The sequence below is a fragment of the Osmerus mordax genome, chromosome 12, assembly GCF_038355195.1.
Source record: "Osmerus mordax isolate fOsmMor3 chromosome 12, fOsmMor3.pri, whole genome shotgun sequence".
Lineage (NCBI taxonomy): Eukaryota > Metazoa > Chordata > Actinopteri > Osmeriformes > Osmeridae > Osmerus > Osmerus mordax.
Window position 1 is genome coordinate 5,044,482 of NC_090061.1, and position 20,338 is coordinate 5,064,819.

General features: G+C 37.4%; 2 protein-coding genes across 5 annotated transcripts; both read right to left on the bottom strand.

Annotated features, from left to right (window-relative positions):
• Positions 1 to 5,627: 5,627 nt before the first annotated feature.
• emx3 (empty spiracles homeobox 3) lies at positions 5,628 to 11,882 on the bottom strand. Its single transcript, XM_067248220.1, has 3 exons — positions 11,537 to 11,882; positions 6,411 to 6,595; positions 5,628 to 5,795 (listed from the first exon to the last, which is right to left on the bottom strand). Exons 1-3 carry the CDS (start codon positions 11,880 to 11,882, stop codon positions 5,628 to 5,630), a joined length of 699 nt encoding a protein of 232 aa, XP_067104321.1.
• Positions 11,883 to 14,853: 2,971 nt separating this feature from the next.
• On the bottom strand, positions 14,854 to 18,831 carry b4galt7 (xylosylprotein beta 1,4-galactosyltransferase, polypeptide 7 (galactosyltransferase I)). 4 transcript variants are annotated; one of them, XM_067247529.1, is made up of 6 exons: positions 18,278 to 18,831; positions 17,207 to 17,536; positions 16,807 to 17,032; positions 16,335 to 16,418; positions 16,077 to 16,181; positions 14,854 to 15,953 (listed from the first exon to the last, which is right to left on the bottom strand). In XM_067247529.1, exons 1-6 carry the CDS (start codon positions 18,328 to 18,330, stop codon positions 15,798 to 15,800), a joined length of 954 nt encoding a protein of 317 aa, XP_067103630.1. In that variant the 5' UTR covers positions 18,331 to 18,831; the 3' UTR covers positions 14,854 to 15,797. The 4 variants fall into 4 exon arrangements, with proteins under 4 accessions (XP_067103630.1, XP_067103631.1, XP_067103629.1 ...); XM_067247530.1 differs by lacking the exon at positions 18,278 to 18,831 and adding an exon at positions 18,070 to 18,271; XM_067247528.1 differs by lacking the exon at positions 18,278 to 18,831 and adding an exon at positions 17,699 to 18,061 and having other exon boundaries at positions 14,854 to 15,947.
• Between the last annotated feature and the right edge of the window lie 1,507 nt (positions 18,832 to 20,338).

Sequence of the window (20,338 nt, forward strand, 5' to 3'; positions counted from 1 at the left end):
TCTTGTGATGCCTGAAGTGTACAGGCTGGATTGATGGCTAAGTTAGCACCTCAGGTTAGAGACTATGCTGGAGGTAAGGAACAGAGGTGGTTTGGAATGATACTTGCATAAGTAACCTATAGCCAAGTGAATATTCCTTTCTTTAGACTTTAGCTATGGTGACTCAGAGGATGTCTGGAACCGGATGCCTTTTGATTGATTCTAGTCCATGTCACAGTAATTAATCAGTGTTGTAATATAATTGAAGGTGTTGGTATAAAGATGGTAAATTGAATACATTTTGACAGTTTATATAATTCTAGGAGCTGTAGATGTAATTGTCATTGTTCTCTTGAAATGTCCACCATTCCTGGTGTGAGTAGAGATGTAGACATGTAGAAAGCATTCAGCACAGAAGCAGAAAGCAGCAATGTTAGAATTCCCCTCAGTGAACCACGTGGCATCCTCGGTTTATTGGTGTGCAGCCGTCTCTTGTCATTAAAATCACCAGATAACCTCAATCAACTGTGATCTCGTTGATTATTCTTAAATGGTATTATTCTTACACATTCTTCCATTTGAAATTATATATTGTGGGGAATATCTGAAAACCACTAACAGTGAAAAGCTTTCTAAACTAGATGAATTGTGTTCCGTGGTCAGGAACTATGACTAATTGAAGATTGGTTGTTTAAAAAGAAGTTTCATGTGGTGGGCAAAGTTTGTTCTTTGCAAGTTGTAGTGGATTTGGCGCTGATATTTTATGGGATTTGGTTTATCAGTTGCCATCTACAGTATTTGTGTCGACACTGCAATTATGTAAACTTGACTCTTATCTTGTTTCTTGTGTGATCTCCATATGATCCAAACCAAAGTTCATGAATCTAAAGAAGTGTCAGCTACATAAGCAGAGTGAAAATGGTAATTCGAAAATATCAAAATATTTGACAGTCATTCTTTTTCTATGTTTGGGAGAGAAACTCAAACATGAAAAAAAGTGCATTGATGTAAACTTCATCCTCAAACAATCAAAGCTCAAATTCTGTGGTAATTTTTTTTTTACATAACAATCTTTTGAGACAGATATTCTATAATTCAGGATTTTTTTACTTCTCATTTTGAGCCTTTGAACCTTTTTGAATAATTCACAACATAAGCTAGAAGTCATACTTTTCTCCTTTAATTATATCCCTATATCCTATGTTTGTCAGTCAAATCCCAGCATTAACACTCAGTCATTAACCAGATGTAGTGCAGTGTGCAATTACTTAGTGTCTCGGTTCATTTAATTAATCTTAATTGGTACATATTAATAATTATGTACTTGATTGAAAGGTCAATAAATAGACATCAACAGTAAGTGTGGTTTAGTTTGTTAAGTTTTCATCAATAGCATAATTAATTGAAACCTTTAAAAGACTGCTGACCTATTTATCAATCTCTCTCACTTCCCTCTCTCTTTATCATTCACACAAATACACACACACACACACACACACACACAAACACACGTATATACACTGATTAGTGTAATCATTCATAGTCCTACACATTAGTATTTTACTATGATTAAGGCACTTATACTTAAACACTTGAACTATTTTAACACATTATCCTATTGTAATGGAAAGCCTCCACTTGAAGTATGGTCAGGTATGTAAGTCCTCACACTCTGGGATCACTTCACTGCCACGGGATCACTTCACTTTCACTGAAAATGAAGGAAATATGCTGTTCCTTATCAAGGATAATTAAGCTAGTTAAAGACAAACAATGTCTTTATAACTGGGTTGAGCTTAAGTTTGTTTCTGCAATGCATGTCCACAAAAATGGGGGAAAAAACGATCAAGGGCTGGAACAATGGTCTGAAAAATGCATACCTTTTCATTTGTTGGCCCAGAGAGTGAGATGCTGATGCATTGGAATGCAATGTATTGGTTGCATATCCATGTGGATCTATCATGGACCTCATTTCCATGTCATGTGGGTGTTCTGTAACTAAAACATAATCCAGTCTATGTCCAAATGTACTCTCATAGATTTTATTTGCATATCAAACAAGCACACTGTTATTCTATTACATAGCCTGGTACTTGTTTATATCTATCAACAAGATATGTATTTACATAGATCTTTCACAGTTTGTATCTGTACTGTTGATCCTATTCGTGACTTGTCAATACAATAACAATACTGTTTTAAAGGGGTCATTGTGTATCATCATAAAATGTGTGAATACTGACTCACCCTCCATGGGATTTGTATTTTAAGAAATAAACTGAAAGACAAAAGACAATATTGCTGTAGGGAAGTCCTTCTGTCCATCCTTTACCGATTCCAAAAACACAATTGCACATACCTCAGTTCTGTTTACTTTCAACGCAAGACTATGCAGGTCATGCAGTAACAAATGCTTGGAAAATTAACAGAATCTTCCAGAAACAGTACAGTAGTCATATAAGTTGTGTCTCATGATTTTTTTTTAGCACACAAAGCTGAACATTTTGTGCACCTACGTGCATAACTACCATCTGTTATTTTATTAGTGCCTCTGAATTAGCCATTTCCATGGCAACAACACAGAAGCAGGTATAGGCTTTGTAAATGTTTGAGTTGTAAGTGATAGGGTCCATAGAGAGTTTAGGCTTTTGACATTTTAATACTTGAGTCTCTCAGTATATATATATATATATAGGTATGGTTTAATGTGTGTGGTGTGTATAGTGTATGTGTGTTTGTGTGTATGTGTGTGGACTTGATTGCATACATTTCCCTTAATTAAAAAATATAGATTTCGACCAAGAGGGTCATTCTTGAAGCAAACATACCAAAAATACTAACATGCAAATTAAAAATGTATCATGTCAGAAATGACCTAAATCCCAAACAATGTTAAGACCAAAAGCAGTAATAGGGATAGTTTGCTCATACATTTTCTTCACAGTTTATGAGCATATCTGCCGATAATGAGACTGTCTATTATAAAAAGGTGATGAAAATGATGAAAATCTAACACCTCTCAATAGCTTAGGGCTTTAAGAATTAACAGGTCTAAATCACAATGCCTAGGTGATATGAATTAATTTTCCAGCTGGTGGAACAGTGGGCCCAAAACCTTGTATACGAAACCCCTCAGTGACATGTCTATTTCGACTAATGAATGAACTAGAACAATAACAATTAGCATTTTTATTCACAGTGTAAAACAATTTAGAATTTTACTTTATTTAGCTTTACGGAGCATTCATCAGATTGTGAATGGTTAGGCCTAGGTATTATCTAGAGTGCGACAACGAATGGTTGCTATTAAATCAGACAAAAAAAGTTTTAATCTGAGAAATGTGTGAGATATTTTATACCCTGAAGGGCGACGGTTTGAGAGGTTATGTGTTTGTTGAATATTTTTATGGAGAGAAAAGAAAGCGCATGCTCTGTCTGTAATTTTCCGAAAAACTATAGCCTGATAATAGATTATCCTGTGATTAAAACTCAAATGTATTGTTTTTGACAAAAGGCCTAACATGTCGTGGCTTTAGTATAGGCAAATAGTCACTCAACCTCAGCAACTACAGGCTTGCGATGACGGTAGGCACAGCCTAACGAAAAGAAAAAGGCTACAAGAAGGCAGTTGCCGTCGGTGGCTTTAAATGAAAGTTATTTTCATTTTGAAACAGGTTGTTATTTATATGATCCTTGCCCCATAATAAAGAGCAGATATTAAATAACCTAAATAAATAGCAAATGACTAATAAGACGTACACGATTAGGTGGGATAGAGCGAAATAAAAAAAGTAGTTTTTAGCTTACTTACAAGCTGACTTCATCCATTTATAAGTTTTTATAAGTGTTGTCCTAATTGCTAAGACCGTTTTAGTGAGGAGATACATGCCGTTAGTGAATTTTGTTACAGGTTTGTGAACCGTTTTCATTTTCTTCACAAAGCATGGTAAACGGAAGGGGGAAAAAATATGTAGGCTATACAAAATACATTTATGGATTAAAGCAGTCTCTGTACAAAGGGTCATTATCCTATCTTCATAAAGATACAGGACAATAATTGTGTTATATATGCGTGTCAGATGTTATGTAGATTTTTGTATTTTCTAACGAAACCATAAGGGCATAAATCCCATATGGGCAACCAATATTTTCGAGCCTTCGCATGCCCTGTTCTCAACCGATGTCAGAACGTTGAAAGATTGCATGTCATTGACTATTCTTATTGCCAAGAGTGCATGTTAGCACCTGCATACAAAGTTTCAATAATACACAAATATTGTTGTGAAAAGACATCTCATGTTGATGTTTTTATTTCCGAAATAAAAACACAGAGAGAATTACAAAACCATTTTCAGACAGAAGGTTTAAGAAAATAAAGTATAATTATAGTGCATTTTTCTAACATCTAGAAAACTAAAATAATATTTCACTACCAAGTGCTACATAACAAGATGTTCCGGGTATGATTATGGTTGTGGAAATAAATGTACAGTAGAGGTAAATGTTGTTTTCCCCCATGTCATTGTGATGTAACTGGTCATTTCTTTTCACTAGGCTCTACATTCTGCAATAGTCTGGAGGCTGGAATGAATGCCAAAGGCAAAACAGACTATAGACTAATTATAAATGAGCACACAGACCATGGCTTTAGACCTTTTAAACACCTGTTCAAAAACAAAACAAAAAACATGAACAAAATATATACATATCAGATGCATAGAATACATTTTCTCAATTTACATAAATAATACGTTTAACTGCCAAAAGGATTCAGTGAGAGTCAAATTGTTTCCAAGTATAATATACCACATATAATAGTAATAATCAGGGAGTCAGGTGGCTGAGCGGTTAGGGAATCGGGCTAGTAATCAGAAGGTCGTTGGTTCGATTTTTGGCTGTGCCAAATGACGTTGTGTCCTTGGGCAAGGCACTTCACCCTACTTGCCTCGGGGGAATGTCCCTGTACTTACTGTAAGTCGCTGTGGATAAGAGCGTCTGCTAAATGACTAAATGTAAATGTAAATAATATGCAGTTAGCTTTTCTGGGTGGGTCTGATCAAATTATCCAGCCCACTTGTAGTTGTTTGCAGAATTATACATTTTCGGTGGCTCTTCCAATGTTACTATTGTGTGATTAAGCAACTTAAGGAAGAATCTTGTACATAGATAACATGGTAGATCGATGTTGCAGTAAAAGAGTCTCTTCATAAGTTTGGTAGGGCTGTGATGCCACTGCATAGCAACAGGCCAAATAAATCTAGTGTCCATAGTCCAGGCTGGCTTCAGTCCAAGAGTTGATGTACACTTTGACAATGTCTCTTCAACATCCACACAATGTCATATCATTCAGTTGTTATCAACTGTTCATGATGTCCATCTACTGTGTGTTGGGTTAGGCATCTCAGTCCAGGAAATAGTCCATAAAGTAAGAGTCGAAACTCCATTCAAATTAAATGTTGATTCTGAAAGGTGTCCAACATTGACATTCAGCACTTTGACCATTACATTTCAGTATTTGTAGAGCTCCCTGGTTTAAAATGATTGGACCAAACTCTGCCTAAGGCCCCTGTTATTTGAGACCTGCATGTGAGAAGGTGATTGGTGGCAGAGACCCTGTAGCATGTTGACGACCTCACAAAGTCATGTGGTCAGTCTTCTGAGATCACGTCAATGTCCTCAGTGCTGTTCTGTTGGGTGGCAACCCTCCAGCGACTGACATGCTGACTGCCTTTTCTCTTCTGTTGAGACTCAGGGGATTCTTCCTCCAGCTTCTGGCGCTTGTGCTTGGTTCGTCTGTTCTGGAACCAGACCTTCACCTGCCACAGACAGACAGACATCCCCTTAAAAATCACATTCAGTCTTGCTATCAATTGATGTTGCACCAATCACAAACTTTTTGAATGTACATTTGTACGACTAAACCACCCAACCATTTGTCTGCTTAGAACTCAGAAAACAGCTGTGTGTGTTTCTGGATGTCATGAATACAGTTTCTTTTCAAGTCTATCTTATTCTTAAAGTTCAGGAAATCCAGAAAAGTGTTAGATCTTAAACTTAATATAAACTTGTAGTCTACGTTTTGGTCGTCTACAGACAACACAGAAAAACATATATTTGTCCCCACAATTGTAATTGTATCAATGGTGGAAATGTGATACTTTCCTAGTTGTAAACATTACTCTTTAATTCAGTATGTCTACAAATGCATGATGATTTCATAAAAATAAATGAACCCAACCCTTTACTATAAAGTTGCCCAAGCCAAAGGAGCTATAATCCCACCACATTTTCTAATTTAAATTATTAGTGGATGAAACATTAAAGATAGAAAACTTTAGTATGTCTTGTGTCTAGTAACCAGGCTGCGTTATCTCCCCCTTTCAGGCCTTTTATAAATACTGTATTTAGAGCTAGTTTATCAACCCACTCACCTGTGTTTCTGTTAGGCACAGGCCGCTGGCAAGTTGCTTGCGCTCAGCACCTACCACATAATGGTTTTTCTCAAAGGCTCTCTCTAGTCGCAAGAGCTGGGAGGGGGAGAATGCGGTACGGATCCGCTTGGGCTTACGGGAGAAAGCTCCGTGTAGGAGGAGATTTTCTGGACTGTTGTCTTCCCCTAAAAGGATTGAGAAAAACAGGATTAAAACAGGCAACTTTACCCTGCATGCTTCACATGCAATTTAAAGTTCTTGTTTGTTATTGACTTCATTCCAATGCTCTTTGCTGCTTTTCACTGTCATATAAATGCAGTCCATTTACTGTCATGTGTCACTTTGAAAAAAGAGATTTGTGTTCGTGTGGGTAATGCTTGCTTGTTTCAGCGGATACAGTGGTAATTTTTTTTTACCCTTAGAGATGATGACACAACACAATAGCATTCATGATGTTATGTTTATAAGTCATTGGATATTAGGAAATAGTGTTGTGTAACTGACAGAATAGTGTTGCCTCTACTCCTGATGACTCCATTGTATGTCACAATCTTCACCAGAGGATGGTTGTTTCTGTCAATAATGGGTTTCCTGTACTTAAAAAAGCCTGCTAGCCCAAAGTGTTGTTCAATGCTGTTCCAAGTACAGAAAAAAACATAGGTACTTTTACTTTTAAGTTATATATCCACTGAAAGATATTCACAGGCAGTATCAGTAATTGAAACTATCAGCCTCCATATTCTTTAGCAGTTTTCCATTTAATTTAAAAGCTGTTTATTCCACCATTAAGACCAATAGTTATGTGACTTAACCACTCCTCAAAGAGTGGCATTGGCCTCATTTGTATGCAGGGCCTTAGTGGGGCATAGTTAGTTCAATGTGCAGCATTTAAGGGGTATCGGAAAGAGTGAGCCATACGTAAATCCTGCAGGTTTTAAAAATGCAAAAACTATTTGTTGTGAAGGTAGCAATGTACAATTAAGCAAATCAAATCTCATGTTCATGTCTGATTTCATTCAACACAAGACAAAAGTTAAAGGCCCCCGTTTTTCACTTTCATTGTGTTCGTGACTTTTCCAGCCCACAAACAGCATCTGGTCTTGCAGGCTCTTCAGCCGTTTATTAAAATCACACCAAAAAAAACATAAAATTTTACATAAGCAAATACATCTTGAGATTATTTGACCACTGAATGAAAAGATTTCATCTCTCTTGAAAGGATGAGGCAGCACAAAAATAACCTCAAAACACGTGTACGCAAAGTCAGTTGGACCTCGGCTGTAGGGGACAGTGTGTGGGATACACGAAAGCTTGGAACAATGGTCGACTGTCAAACATAGGTGAATGCTAAGAAATTAAATTAACTATGTCCAGTCATATTCATATGCAAAAAGCCTTTCTGTGTACACTGACTTTTGGATATAAACACTGTATTCGAGAAGATGAATTACCTTGCATCTCCTTACCTTCTCTTACATTACACTTGGCTCATACAGTGTAAAAATATTTGTAAATGTAGTTACAAATGTGTTCAAATTTAAATATGGACAACTCCATTTTTATATCTTCTTCTTTTATTATATTTATTAACATCTGGCAGGTGGTACGGGACCATCAGGGATTGCACCTCCAGACTCAAAGACAGTTTCTACCTCTAAGCCATCAGGCTACTCAACTGACTGAATTATAGATATATTTTAGGTTTTTCTTTCTTTCCCCCTCCCCCCTTTAATATCTTAGATATCTTTATTTTATAAATTGCTATTGATCGGGGCCTTGTCTCAAGTATGCAGGTACTGTGCAGTATGCAGAGTACAGTATTCCATACTGTCACAAAGTAATTACAGAGTCAGGTCCACTGTTTCATTCTCAAAGACACGTCAGCATGGAAGAGTGGCAACAAGTAAGACACCAAACGTTGAGTGATACTGATGGCTTACATACTTCAGAAAGTTACATATGCAAGAAATGTTTAGCCACATACCAAACATGACTATGTTATGTACATTTACTTAAGGGTAATACATGTCTGCATTAAATGATTTGTACGTAAACAAGAAAAACATGTTTTCTCTTTGTTAATTCAGGATTATATACTATATATCTATTTAATCTATTTCAGATGTTTCTAATTGAGGTTGTAAACAAACACTATGAAACAAAACACTATAAAAGTAAACAAACGTCATATTTGTTCCACTCAGATATTGTTACAAAGTGGAATTACCTTACTGAATATTACAGATAAGATAACAACACATTTCCACCCAATGTTGCACTCGGGGTGGAGATCTTAGTTTTTGGTGGGCTGACAGTGTGTGCTAGAGAGTTACCTTTATGAAGCTGTCTATAGCACAAAATCAAGACATATCTCCACTTTGTCTTTGTCTATTGTCTTTGTCAGTCTGTCGGATCTCACCTTCTGTCTCAATGAATATCTTGTTTGATCCAACTTTTGTTTTTACCGTTTACTGGTTGGGCTAATACATTTGGTGAGAGTGGCGACAGAACTACTGCTACTGCAGTTGTGTAGTTAACACTTCAGCTGTTCCTTCCTGACACAGAAAGAAAACCTGTCTTCGGCCATGTGCATTCTTTCTGCCACAGGACTATCATTGACAACCAAGCTCAGCTCGCAGTGCTGAAACCCTTTTGAACATCTAAGGGCCAAAAACAATGAAAAGGTCCGGGAGCCATCATGCATGTACAGAAAAGAGAGGAATGTAGGAAAACTCTACAGGAAAAAGATCTATGACTCCCAAAAGCTACTAAAACTTACAAGGGATGTTATGACGTTGGATGCAGCTCAGTAGTATAGTAGAAATAAATCAATTTCTTATTAATGTAGTATTATTGTTCTTTACTAATCATGTTTCCCCTGTTTTCATTGTCAGTCCCATAAACTTCTAACTCTCGGTTTGACAAATGTGTCCTGACGGAGAGGAAGCCACTTAACACAATTGAGCCCCAGCTATTGACCCCATGCACCTAAAGCTGAGCCCTCCTGATGAGCAGAGGGATACCCTGGGGCTCAAACAGACCTTGGCCTTTACTCTGCTAACATGGCCCCTGCATGGCTGCTGTGGAGCAGATGGCACCACAGAGAGGAGAGCTGCCTCACTAGGCAGACTAGTCCCCTGGCATCACCAACAAGCTTGGTCTTGTTGGCTCAACTTTGTAGGTAGAGGGGGGCAATTTCCCAGAGGTGGAGTTGCATGTCATGCATGGACAGTCCATGGCAGGAAAGGGAGGGAAGAGTGAGTGTGTTACTACCTCTTTCTGTCACCCCTCTCTGTTTATGTCTGCATCTCTGTTTCCTTCTTGCACACTCCGACACTCTTTCTTTCTGTCTTTTTGGTTTTCTTTCTCAGGAAGTGGCAATAGGATACTACAACAATTACCAAAATAAACAAATGTTTCTGACACTCATGATGGGTAATCCCTTGCCTTGTGAAACAATCACAACATGCATTATGTTTCCATAAATGAACTTTATCGAGCTAAATCATTTAGAAGGCAACTGGGTCAGTCTTCAACCTATCAGAGCAAGGTAATAAGATGTTTAAGAGATATAAGTTTAACACTACTACCAGTGTATCAAATAGTAACACTAGCAATATAGATAGGGTTAGATAGCATGTATGAAGAGTATTTGGGGGATTCTTGATTAGTTATACAGTTCTGAACAGAATGTGTACAGTTTTACTCAATAAATTCCAGAGCAGCAAATATTGTGCCCCTATCAAAATTGCAGTTGCGTTAAAGGATCTTCCCGCTTTGCTCCCAGTGCACTCACTTCCTTCTTATCATGAACTGCACCACCTCTACAAATTATTTGATCATGCTAATTTGTTCTGGCCATATGGAGGATGGAGTGAAAGGGTTTCAAATGGTTTGAACCTGTTGGTGGAGTTTTGTGGAGTGTACCTGTGTAGCACAGGAGAAAATAATATTGAATGGCATGGTTTGAAAGTAGGTCATTTCTGTCCACCCTGCCCTTTTGTTTCTCGTTTGAACACTTGTAATTAGATAATTTGATTGATAATTGTCTAGATTAGCTGTCCAACTGCTTTCTGAATAAGGGGTATGATATGGCCTGACACAAAGTTCAGCAGAGGAGGACTGGCAATGTCAACATAAGCTGCAGTCTTGATATTCAGGCCTTTTGTTTCGATAAAATACAGTGGTATCAAAAAAACTAAATTAAACAGGATGTGTTCTTAGTCAAATCAAGACCGTAACAACAATCATATCAATAATAACATAGCTTATGACTAACAATACTCACAACTAAGAATAATGTTTAAGTGAATCATAATAATAACATATGTAGATGAAGAAGAAAAGAAAAACCTGAGCAAATCGTAATCTATATGTGAGAAATGTATATCTGCCTGGGTGTGAACAAGCAAGCTTTTTCAATATTGCAATCTTAGAGCTAACTTCCAAACAAAAATAACATGAAGGGTAAGCATAGCATAATTTATTGCATCTGTCTTGACACATAATGTTCGCAATATGTAGTGGGTTATGGTTGTCACAATGTGTTTCCCGAAACATCTCTCAATTTACATTTGAGATGTTTTGGTCTCCATAAGTAAGATGAGAAAGTGGTTTCGTATCTTCCTATGCAGTGAGAAATTCGTCAATTACTTGCAATTACTTCGGCCTACTGAATTGGGATGTGCTTTTAACATAGTAATGAAATAATATGAAAACTCGCATGCTACAAATTGTTACAAACCCGTTTACCCATAGCCTACATTTCTCACATATAAAATATATATTGACAATTAGGCTATAACAAAGCCTGTAGCCTATATTAAATTATCTATATTACTGAATGTATTTGGGCCTTAATATGGCGTGGGCTATGTCCTTAACTTTAATTAAAATGAGAATGCATATCTCATCTTCTGATAGGCTACATCATAAACCATTGTCACAATTTCAAAGCACTTGTGTCTCAAATGCAAAATAATGACTTTCATCACGTATATGCAGGAAATACTGACTGTAACATTAATTAATAAAGCCGTGATAAAATGTTTATTATTGTAATGTAGGCTAGGCTATTATCAATCTTATGAGAAAAAATATATATCATGTTAATGCATATAGCCTACCTTGGAACCTGTGTCCGAGATATCGGTTTCGTAGAACCCACGGATAGAAATTTAAGGTTTCTCTCTGGTGCGGATTGAAGAAAGGCTGCGATGGGATCTGAAGCGGATGCAGCGGCAAACCAGAATTGTTCGTGTGTGTCCCCGGCTCTGGGAACATCATATCTGGACTACTGTACAAAGCCCTGCTGGAGTTTTGAAAGCAACTCCCAAAGGGCGCGGAGTGAATTGATTCCGTAAACCTCAAGGCTGTCGGTCTGATGGGTTCGTCCACCGCTGGCGAACAATTTGCGTCTTTTCCAACCAGTGACTCGATTGTAAAACATTTCTTATTACTATGTTGGTACATAGTGTCAACCGTGCGTCAAGAAGGATATGACAAAATAAGTTAAAGAAAACAACCAGTGAAATCCGGTTACGGTGTCTAATTCTTAGAAGGTAGTTGAGCAGTCCGACGGGAATCCATAACTTTGAAGTTGCAGCTGTTAAGAAAAACTTCTCCCAATATTTCTAATTAACCATCACCCTTCGCACAATAGACAATAAATAATCGTTTCCAATATCAACTAATTGGTTAACTAAAGTGCTGTTGCCTATAAATCAAAAGCGACACTAGCGTATGGTCTTTTAGCATATGATTAGTTTAGGTCTTTGACAAAGTAACTCTTCTCTCATCATCACCGAGGACCATTTTCGGACTCTGTATGAGGATCGCGGATCAGTGAGTCTTTGAGAAGGAGCTTGTCACTCATCAGACTCAATACCTGCTTTCAGCGGTCGGTAAGAGAGGTGTGGTGAGCATGCGCGGACATGACTGTATGCTCAGCCATTTTGTTAAGTGGTTAGTGCTGTTTTCTTTACTCATAAACAAGCATTTTGTTGAGATGATAGGCCTAAATGATTGTTAAAATAAATAACATTGTCCATCTAAAACAAAACATTTATGAATACATGCATGTTCTTTCTGTCACTATCTATATTTGGAAGATGTTAATAATTCAGTTTGATATCATGTGCTAGAATAAATCTAAGGTACAACAAGGACGATTCATTGACAAATAATACTAACTGTTGAAGAAATAGAGTTGTTTTTTTTTAGCCTATTAAAAAATATTTTAAGCATAACCTATTCTTTTGAGGTTATTCACCAGTGTCAAGTAAAAGGCTTAGTCAACGTCTTGAGGTCAGAGGGCTTCAGGAAATCTGTCCATTAAATCACTGTACATAAGATTGAGGGGGCCTGGACATGGACACACATCTTAACCACCCGAAATGAAGAAAGAGTCCTATTTCAACAAATTGACAGTCCTCAATTTTTCAGTCACCATTACACCAGTACATCAGGGTTCCCCTCCCCTTTTTGTCAGTTACATTTTTTACATGTTGTTAGGAGAGCACGGGTGGGGAGTACCAGATCAAAGTCAGAGACCCAGGACAGATGCCACCTCTATTCAGGGGCACTAATTGTTGGCTTAGGGGAGCCCACAAAAGCCCCCTGCCTCTCTCTTGTATGATCTGCTCTGCGGAACCCATGTGAACCTCGTAGGGCAAAGATCCCTTCGAGTCTCAAAGTATCTCAGTCTCCTGTTATTTTGTACCCCCAATCCCTTTGCATACAGTTATTGCAAATAAAAGAAAATAATGATTGCTTTTATTATAAATGTTTACACTTTTGGCTTAGTTTCCCAGTACCATCTATACATTCGTTTCTGGTAATTAAGTAAACATGTTAGTGGAGACAGCGATAAAATAAGATAACATAAATGTGTTATTTAATTAGAATATTGTTCCTCTAGTAATCCACAAGGAAAGCATTTGTCTTTTCTACTGTTCATATAGTAAAAACTGCTATTTACAGAACTGAATGAAATAATTAAATTAAATGTAATGCCCTGATACCTAGTATAATTTGAGGTAGGCCTGTATGTCAACTGCACAAAGGAGAATCACATTATCAGCCACAATAGACAGTTATGTGTTAACATAATTGTATTATTATTTTGTAAATTGCATTAAAGAGAAATAAGAAGGACCAAGAAGGGCAATGCAGCAGTAATAATGTCTCACTCCACTAACCCAATCCCGCAGTTATAAAGAACATAAGTATGTAGTATAGTTTGTGTTACATACATGGTTTGTGTTATGTCGTTGAATTAATTGTAATCTAAAACATTGGTAAATGTATTCCCTCTAGTGGATGAATTTGGTCTCAGCAGTTCGAGTTAGATTTTCTGTAGCATATGCTTTGGTCACAGGCCATATGCAAAATATTGATACCATTTAGTTTAGCTTCCTACATTTAGGCTATTTGTAATTTTTCCTGGAACGTTTGGAAGACATTCACATTTAAATGTCTTTCAGTCTGCTTTTAAGATAGCATACATGGTAAATAGGAAATTAAAAGTGAATGATGAATTATGGGCATAGGCTATTTGTCAACTTTCTGTCGCCCCTTGCTTAACTGGCGAAATGGTTTCGTCGATAGGACTAAATAATTTAAATGTGAGTTATATTGCTTGAGATCATTTCCAAAAGGCTCCACTCTCTTCACGGTGAAGTTGAACAAGTAAAGGCGCGTTGGATTAGATTATCTTCCATTTTATTTCAAAGCATTGATTAAGATACAACTACAAAAACGTTTTAACACATTAGACGTTCATTAATCAGTTAATGCATAAAAAAGTACGAAAAAATACCTTGTCTACTGCGCAGATATTGACGCGTAGCATAGGCTATCTTTATTTTACTGATGATCCCGTGTCCTGACCGTCAAACTCCCGTGGTCGTAGCGCCGTCTATTTTTTATCAACGTTTCAAATTTACATTTTTTGCTACTGACAGGAATTTCTCCATTGCGGCCAAGTCTTGCATTTGACCAGTAACTTTGAATCGTGCACGTCTTTTACGCCTACGTCATATCAACTATGCGTCGACCAGCACGCATCCTATAGCTAAAGTAAAGTGGTCACATAATGCGTTTTCTTTTCCGTTGCACTTTTTATTTGACTTTCAAGTTTAATTATGATTGAGGGCATTGTTACCAGGGCTCACCTAGGTGCTGACATTGATTGACCAATCACCATCATGAGTCAAAGGGTGACGGGTGGGTACAAATCGCTGGAATTATGGCGAAATTGATTCAATGGTACCCTCCCCCTTAAAAAGCTTCTGTAGTCTTACGAAATGGATATGTCTTCTTTGTATATTGAAAACGAATAATGAATCATCTGAAGCATTCATGAGATAGGGAATGATATCCTGCTGGCCTGTAACACCGCCTGGTGGGGGGGAGGGGGGTTAGAGAAATCATAAAAACGAGCATCTTTGACCGATGTTTAATTGGTGAATAACAAACAGCTTTCTGAAATACCCCTTTAACAACCCTCTACATAAAATTAAGATTTTGAGTTTGAAAGCACATTCAGTAAATACTTTTTCTACTGACATTGTCCCCATGATCATTATGGCTCAAGAAACACTTGAAAATAGAAACAAAACAGCTGCTGCATTTTGAAAAGCTGCAGTATTACTAATTTCCTATGCAAGTCATGCTAAATTTATAACATTTATTTGCATTGCAAACTATAACAATGAGAAAAGACATCCTCACATTTGACGAAAAGCATAGTCTTATATAAATACTCAATATTGTACAAATGATTTATGCATCTTAAATAAAATGATTGGACTATATTGTCCAATCAAAAAGCTTTAAATGCTTGACCAAAAGAGGCCAAAACAGACAAACAGAAGGATGATTTACCTCATGGAGACTTCTACTAAAAATTATGAACAGGTTTTACTGCCACAACAGGATTAAAAAAAATGAAAACATGGTTCTCAAAGATCTGTGAATAAATACACACATACAAAAAGTATGCCAAAACCAAATAACTTTCAAGTAAGGCAGGGTAGTAGACTGTAGTGTCTATGAGGAATATATAACAACAGCAGCACTGTTCTAATTATTATTGTTCGTCAAAATACATTCTCACAGAGTTTGGGCTAATTTCTCTGGGCCATGAAAGACCCCCATGTCTTTGGGGGGAGGGGAGCTGGTCAGAAAGAGAAGGAGAAGCGGCACAGTTATGTAATTGTGTTGTATGCAGGGAAAAGATAAGTCTGTGAAATCTCCACCATGTGCAGGTCTAAGTCTTTGCATTCCCCTTGTATTAGTTTGTATGACTACAAGAAGGGATTCAGGTTATTCTCAAGCAGCAGTGAGGTGATCCATGGACATCCTCAACCCAGAGAGGAAGGCCATCTAGCCAGGCAGACACCATGGGGTCTTGTCCTGATCACATGCCAGCTTGGTGTTGAGAACAGTGCATGGGGCTCCACTGATGCTTAGCTCCTGTTTAGACTCAATCTTGTACTGCAGGTTAGTCAAGCCTCCCTCATAATCCACCTTGAACTGCTCCTTGCAAAGGAAAAACATTTTAGTGTGAAAAAAGCTGGACATGATGAGGCTCTGAAGTTGTATTTTCAATCAATCAATTTATTATTTGTAAAGCACCAAATTTTATATTTCCTAATTTCCTACCTGCTTCTGTGATGCTACTCTTTTCTGGTCTCTCTTTCTCCAGGCAGGGTCATGGATGTGTTGGAAGGTCTTATATCCTGTAGTTATTCCACTGGGCCTGAAAAGCTTAAAAAATGTATAATTATTTATAGATAGGTGTCTGTGTGTTGTCTCTCCATCGCTCAAGTTAAACACATTGAGAACACAAAGTTAAACACATTGAGAACACAACATATCATTCTGATGTTTGATTATTTGGCAGTTATCCTCTTGGTTTACCTGTAGACCAGCTTTTCTTAGTCTCCTATAGAACTCGTCATCTTCTCTTCCCCACCCCCAAAACCGGTTGGACATACCATTACACTGCAAGAGCAGAAAATATTAAGAAACCCATCATGAGCATTTTACTCAAAATATAAAACAAAATCAAACAGATCCGACTACTATACTGATGTATTGAAAGAATGTAGCGAGTGCACTGAGCGCATATTGAAAATATGTTCAATACAAACGTGAAGATTATTCAGTGAAGTAACAGGACATAATTATTTTCTCTTGTCTGCATCTTTTCCATCACAGCTGATTGGAACTACAACTGTTGTGGTTTAACCAACCAGAGTTTGTTCCTAAAATCCACAACTCAAAGGCAGCGACAAGGCTCATAAAAATATGAATAATATGAGATCAAATGCAAAGAAGAAACCAACTATTAAAATGTTAACCAACAGTTGTATAACGTAGAAGTTGTTACCATGTGGTAATGCTGCTTGGTAAGAAGCAGAATTCCTCCAACATATGTCTTGTAGTGGTAGAGGGGATGGAGCTCTGGGGAGGCTACATGGAAAGGCCCTTCTTCAGGGAAGCCATAGTCAAGAGCTTCGTTCAAGGGCAGCAGGTCCACATCGTGCATGGCAATGTAATCTGTGTCATTGCCACTCTCTATGTAACCAACGTTGATGAGGGATGCTCTGTTGAACCTGTGTGATGCACACACTGTTAGCCAAATCCCATTATTATGGAGACAAAAATGTGCACTGGCGTTAAGTATGACCACAATCGAGTAAGATTCAAGGAATGCTGCCATACTCAAATTTCATTTGAATGCACAACACCATTACCACAACAAATCAAGGTAACATATCATTTCTTACCGATAGTGATCCACTTGGTTGATAACTAAGATCTTATGAAGTATGTTCTTCTTGTTAAGAAAGGAGTGCATTAAAGGGACAAAAACCAGTAGCTCCTCAAAGCGCTCTCTAAAGGGTATGATGAGGGCTAGTTTGTGAGGACCCCATGAGGGATTATCTGCAGCTGCCCGTCTTTCTGTAGGGCATGGCTGGTGAGGGAGATGCCTGTCTTCCATTACTACGCGATTCATGTCTCCAGTGCAGCTGAGCTGAAGCCAGAATAGAGATACCAGCACAAGAACCATGCACAAACCAAAGAGCTTATAGACTGTCCACTTCCCTGGTAGAAACCTGAAGAGACAGACAAATATTCATTCAGAAATTAGTATATAATTGAAAAAGCAATTCCTGCGTTAAATGTTCCAACCTTTGGAAAGGCTTCCCAGAGGAGTGTTGGCAGTTACAATGCATCAAAGGGAAATAAAAAGGGCAGAATTACATGCAATTGATTACCTTGTTTGTCTACATTTAAATTTACATTTAGCAGATGCTTTTATCCAAAGCGACTTCCAAGAGAGAGCTTTACAAAAGATGATCATAACAACGAGATAGCCCCAAACATTGCGAGCAGCCAAAACATGAAGCATACATTGTGGAAAACCAAATAAGTGCCAAAGGGAAGAACCATAAGAGCATGCAGTTTAACAAGTTACAATTGAACAACATGAAACTCCCCACACGAGTGCAAGTCTAAAATTATTACACAAAATAATGCAGGGTTACTTAGTCATCACAATTTTCCATACCTGACATTAACATGCCAAGCCACCAACTGTGGCCAACCACACACTGTGTAGCCTACTTCAACGTAGCTAACTACTCACTTATTTATTTCATCTTGAGGCAGAACCTTTTTGGTCTCATTTCTTGAAGGTTGTACCAAGACGTATTAATGTGATTAAATATGACAAGTGATCTTAAGCATCGCAAGGTAGCCACCAACCTGTGTTGCACTGTGCAGGCGGGTGGATAATTTATGTAGTTGCAATAACTTCATCACTGAGTAGTAGGCTAATAGGAATAATGTCTTACCTCCTGTCTTCTTTGAAATATAGGACTGGTTTTCTTCTTGATGAGTACATCATTTTAAAAAGTAATATGCAACTAAAGAATGCTGGAGTTAAGTTAACAACTGTGTGTAACAGCAGGAACACTAATACTGTTTTAAAACTTTGGCTAATGTTAGCCAACAAAATACATTTCGTTTATTTCTCCATACCCTTGTAATCATTGACGATCACAAAGATTTGACGTCTAAGCTGTTCTGAGCTTTGATAACCCTGCATGTTTTAACATAATGCTAAATATGTCAGATAGTTAACAGTCTGCAGCATGCTTGGTTCTGTATGTTACACGTAGATATAGCGAGAATCAATAACGTGTAGCTAGCAACACTAGTCAGTAACACACACGGAGCTCAATACATTTCATAAACATATTTTGTCAATCTCGTTTACGACATGCGTTAATCTGATTCTTGCTCTCACACCGTCAAAATTATTTTAGTCTCGATCTGAAGAGATCGAGACTAAAGATCTATTTTTCGAGAAAACTTTACTTGTATCCTAGCCTAGCCTAGATACGGCTGCCGCTAATGTCAGAGGTCCATCCAGGTTCCACCGACGGAACACTGTTCCCAAAATTAAAGTTCCTATCTTTTTTTATCAGATCGATCAGTTAGCCTGTCTGCACTATGCACTTGTATCATTTTTGGGTCAATGTTAGGACGCATGAAAACATTTTGACGAAATATGATGTTGAGAGGACTCGTGCATAGAGATTACATTGAAACTGTTGGTCCAAGCATAGGACAACGGTACACCGTACACTGAAAATATACCGGATTCACAAAAGCGTCATATGCCACGCAACCACACAGCAGAAATGCACAGAGTTCACATAGATATTTTTTTATACCGGTACATGAGGGATGCTGAGCCATTAAAAAAAAACATAAAGGATGCTCCTTTACAGTTGAGGAAGTCTGAAATTCTTTTCATTCTATTTATATAAAATCAACAGAGCAAATCCTGAAATAATGTGAATATCTGTTTCAAACTAGGTGGTAGTGGTTGATTTCGGTTAAGCCTCAGTTCATTTACTTTTAATTTGTGGGGTAGTTTCAGATATGTAATTGAAAACACATTAAAAAGACAAACAATCCAAAGGTGTCAAACTTTAATTTGAGTGCAAATGTAGACAAAATATACCCCCCCCCCCCCACACACACACACACCACCTCCTCAAAATAGAAACCTTCACCAACTGATTATAACACACCAAACAGTAGTTATGTAGTCACAAGAAATGCAAAAAACAATAGTCAATAGTCTTTATCAATTGAATGAGAAGGCTGGAGGCCTCAAATAAAAACAAACCAAATGAGCAAATGAGACAGGTACAGATCAATTTATCCAGATGAGTTCAAAAGTGTATAACACTGATGTATAGCATTGACTCATTTCTAAACCAAAATAACAACTTAAAGACAAGATTATTCAGGTTTCAGTCAGCTAAAAATGGAGCAGGCCTATGACGTGTCTGTATAGAGAAACTCTACCTGAGAACTTGCAGACAAAACAAAATGAGGAAACATTTGATTGCTGTATATGAAGGGAGAAATAAGTTTGCAAAATCGAACAAATTCGAAAGACAATTAGCATATCTACCATTGTCTTAAACATGACAGGTAGAAACACATTTCCTTCTAGAACAAATGCATAGTTTATCCACAAATGTTTTTCTTTGACAAAATACCAGATACCTACAACCAAAGTGTCTACAAGGTACTTGGCACTACCACCATGTTAGGTTTCCCCTTTCACATACCGGCTCAGAAATGTACAATTTTACACAGAATATCTACTGGAGATTACCAATTTCAATTGCAATGATTTATGGAAGTCCATACACTCACTTACACAGGTTGAATATACATTCACATTGAGCATAATAAAATACATCAGTATGCACATTACCAAAAAATAATCTCTCAATGTACATTCTTTCTAAAAAGAAATTTTGGGATCTCTAATGGCCAGTAACACATACCCTTTTCAAGGAAATAGCAATGTAATCAGTATGAAAACAATT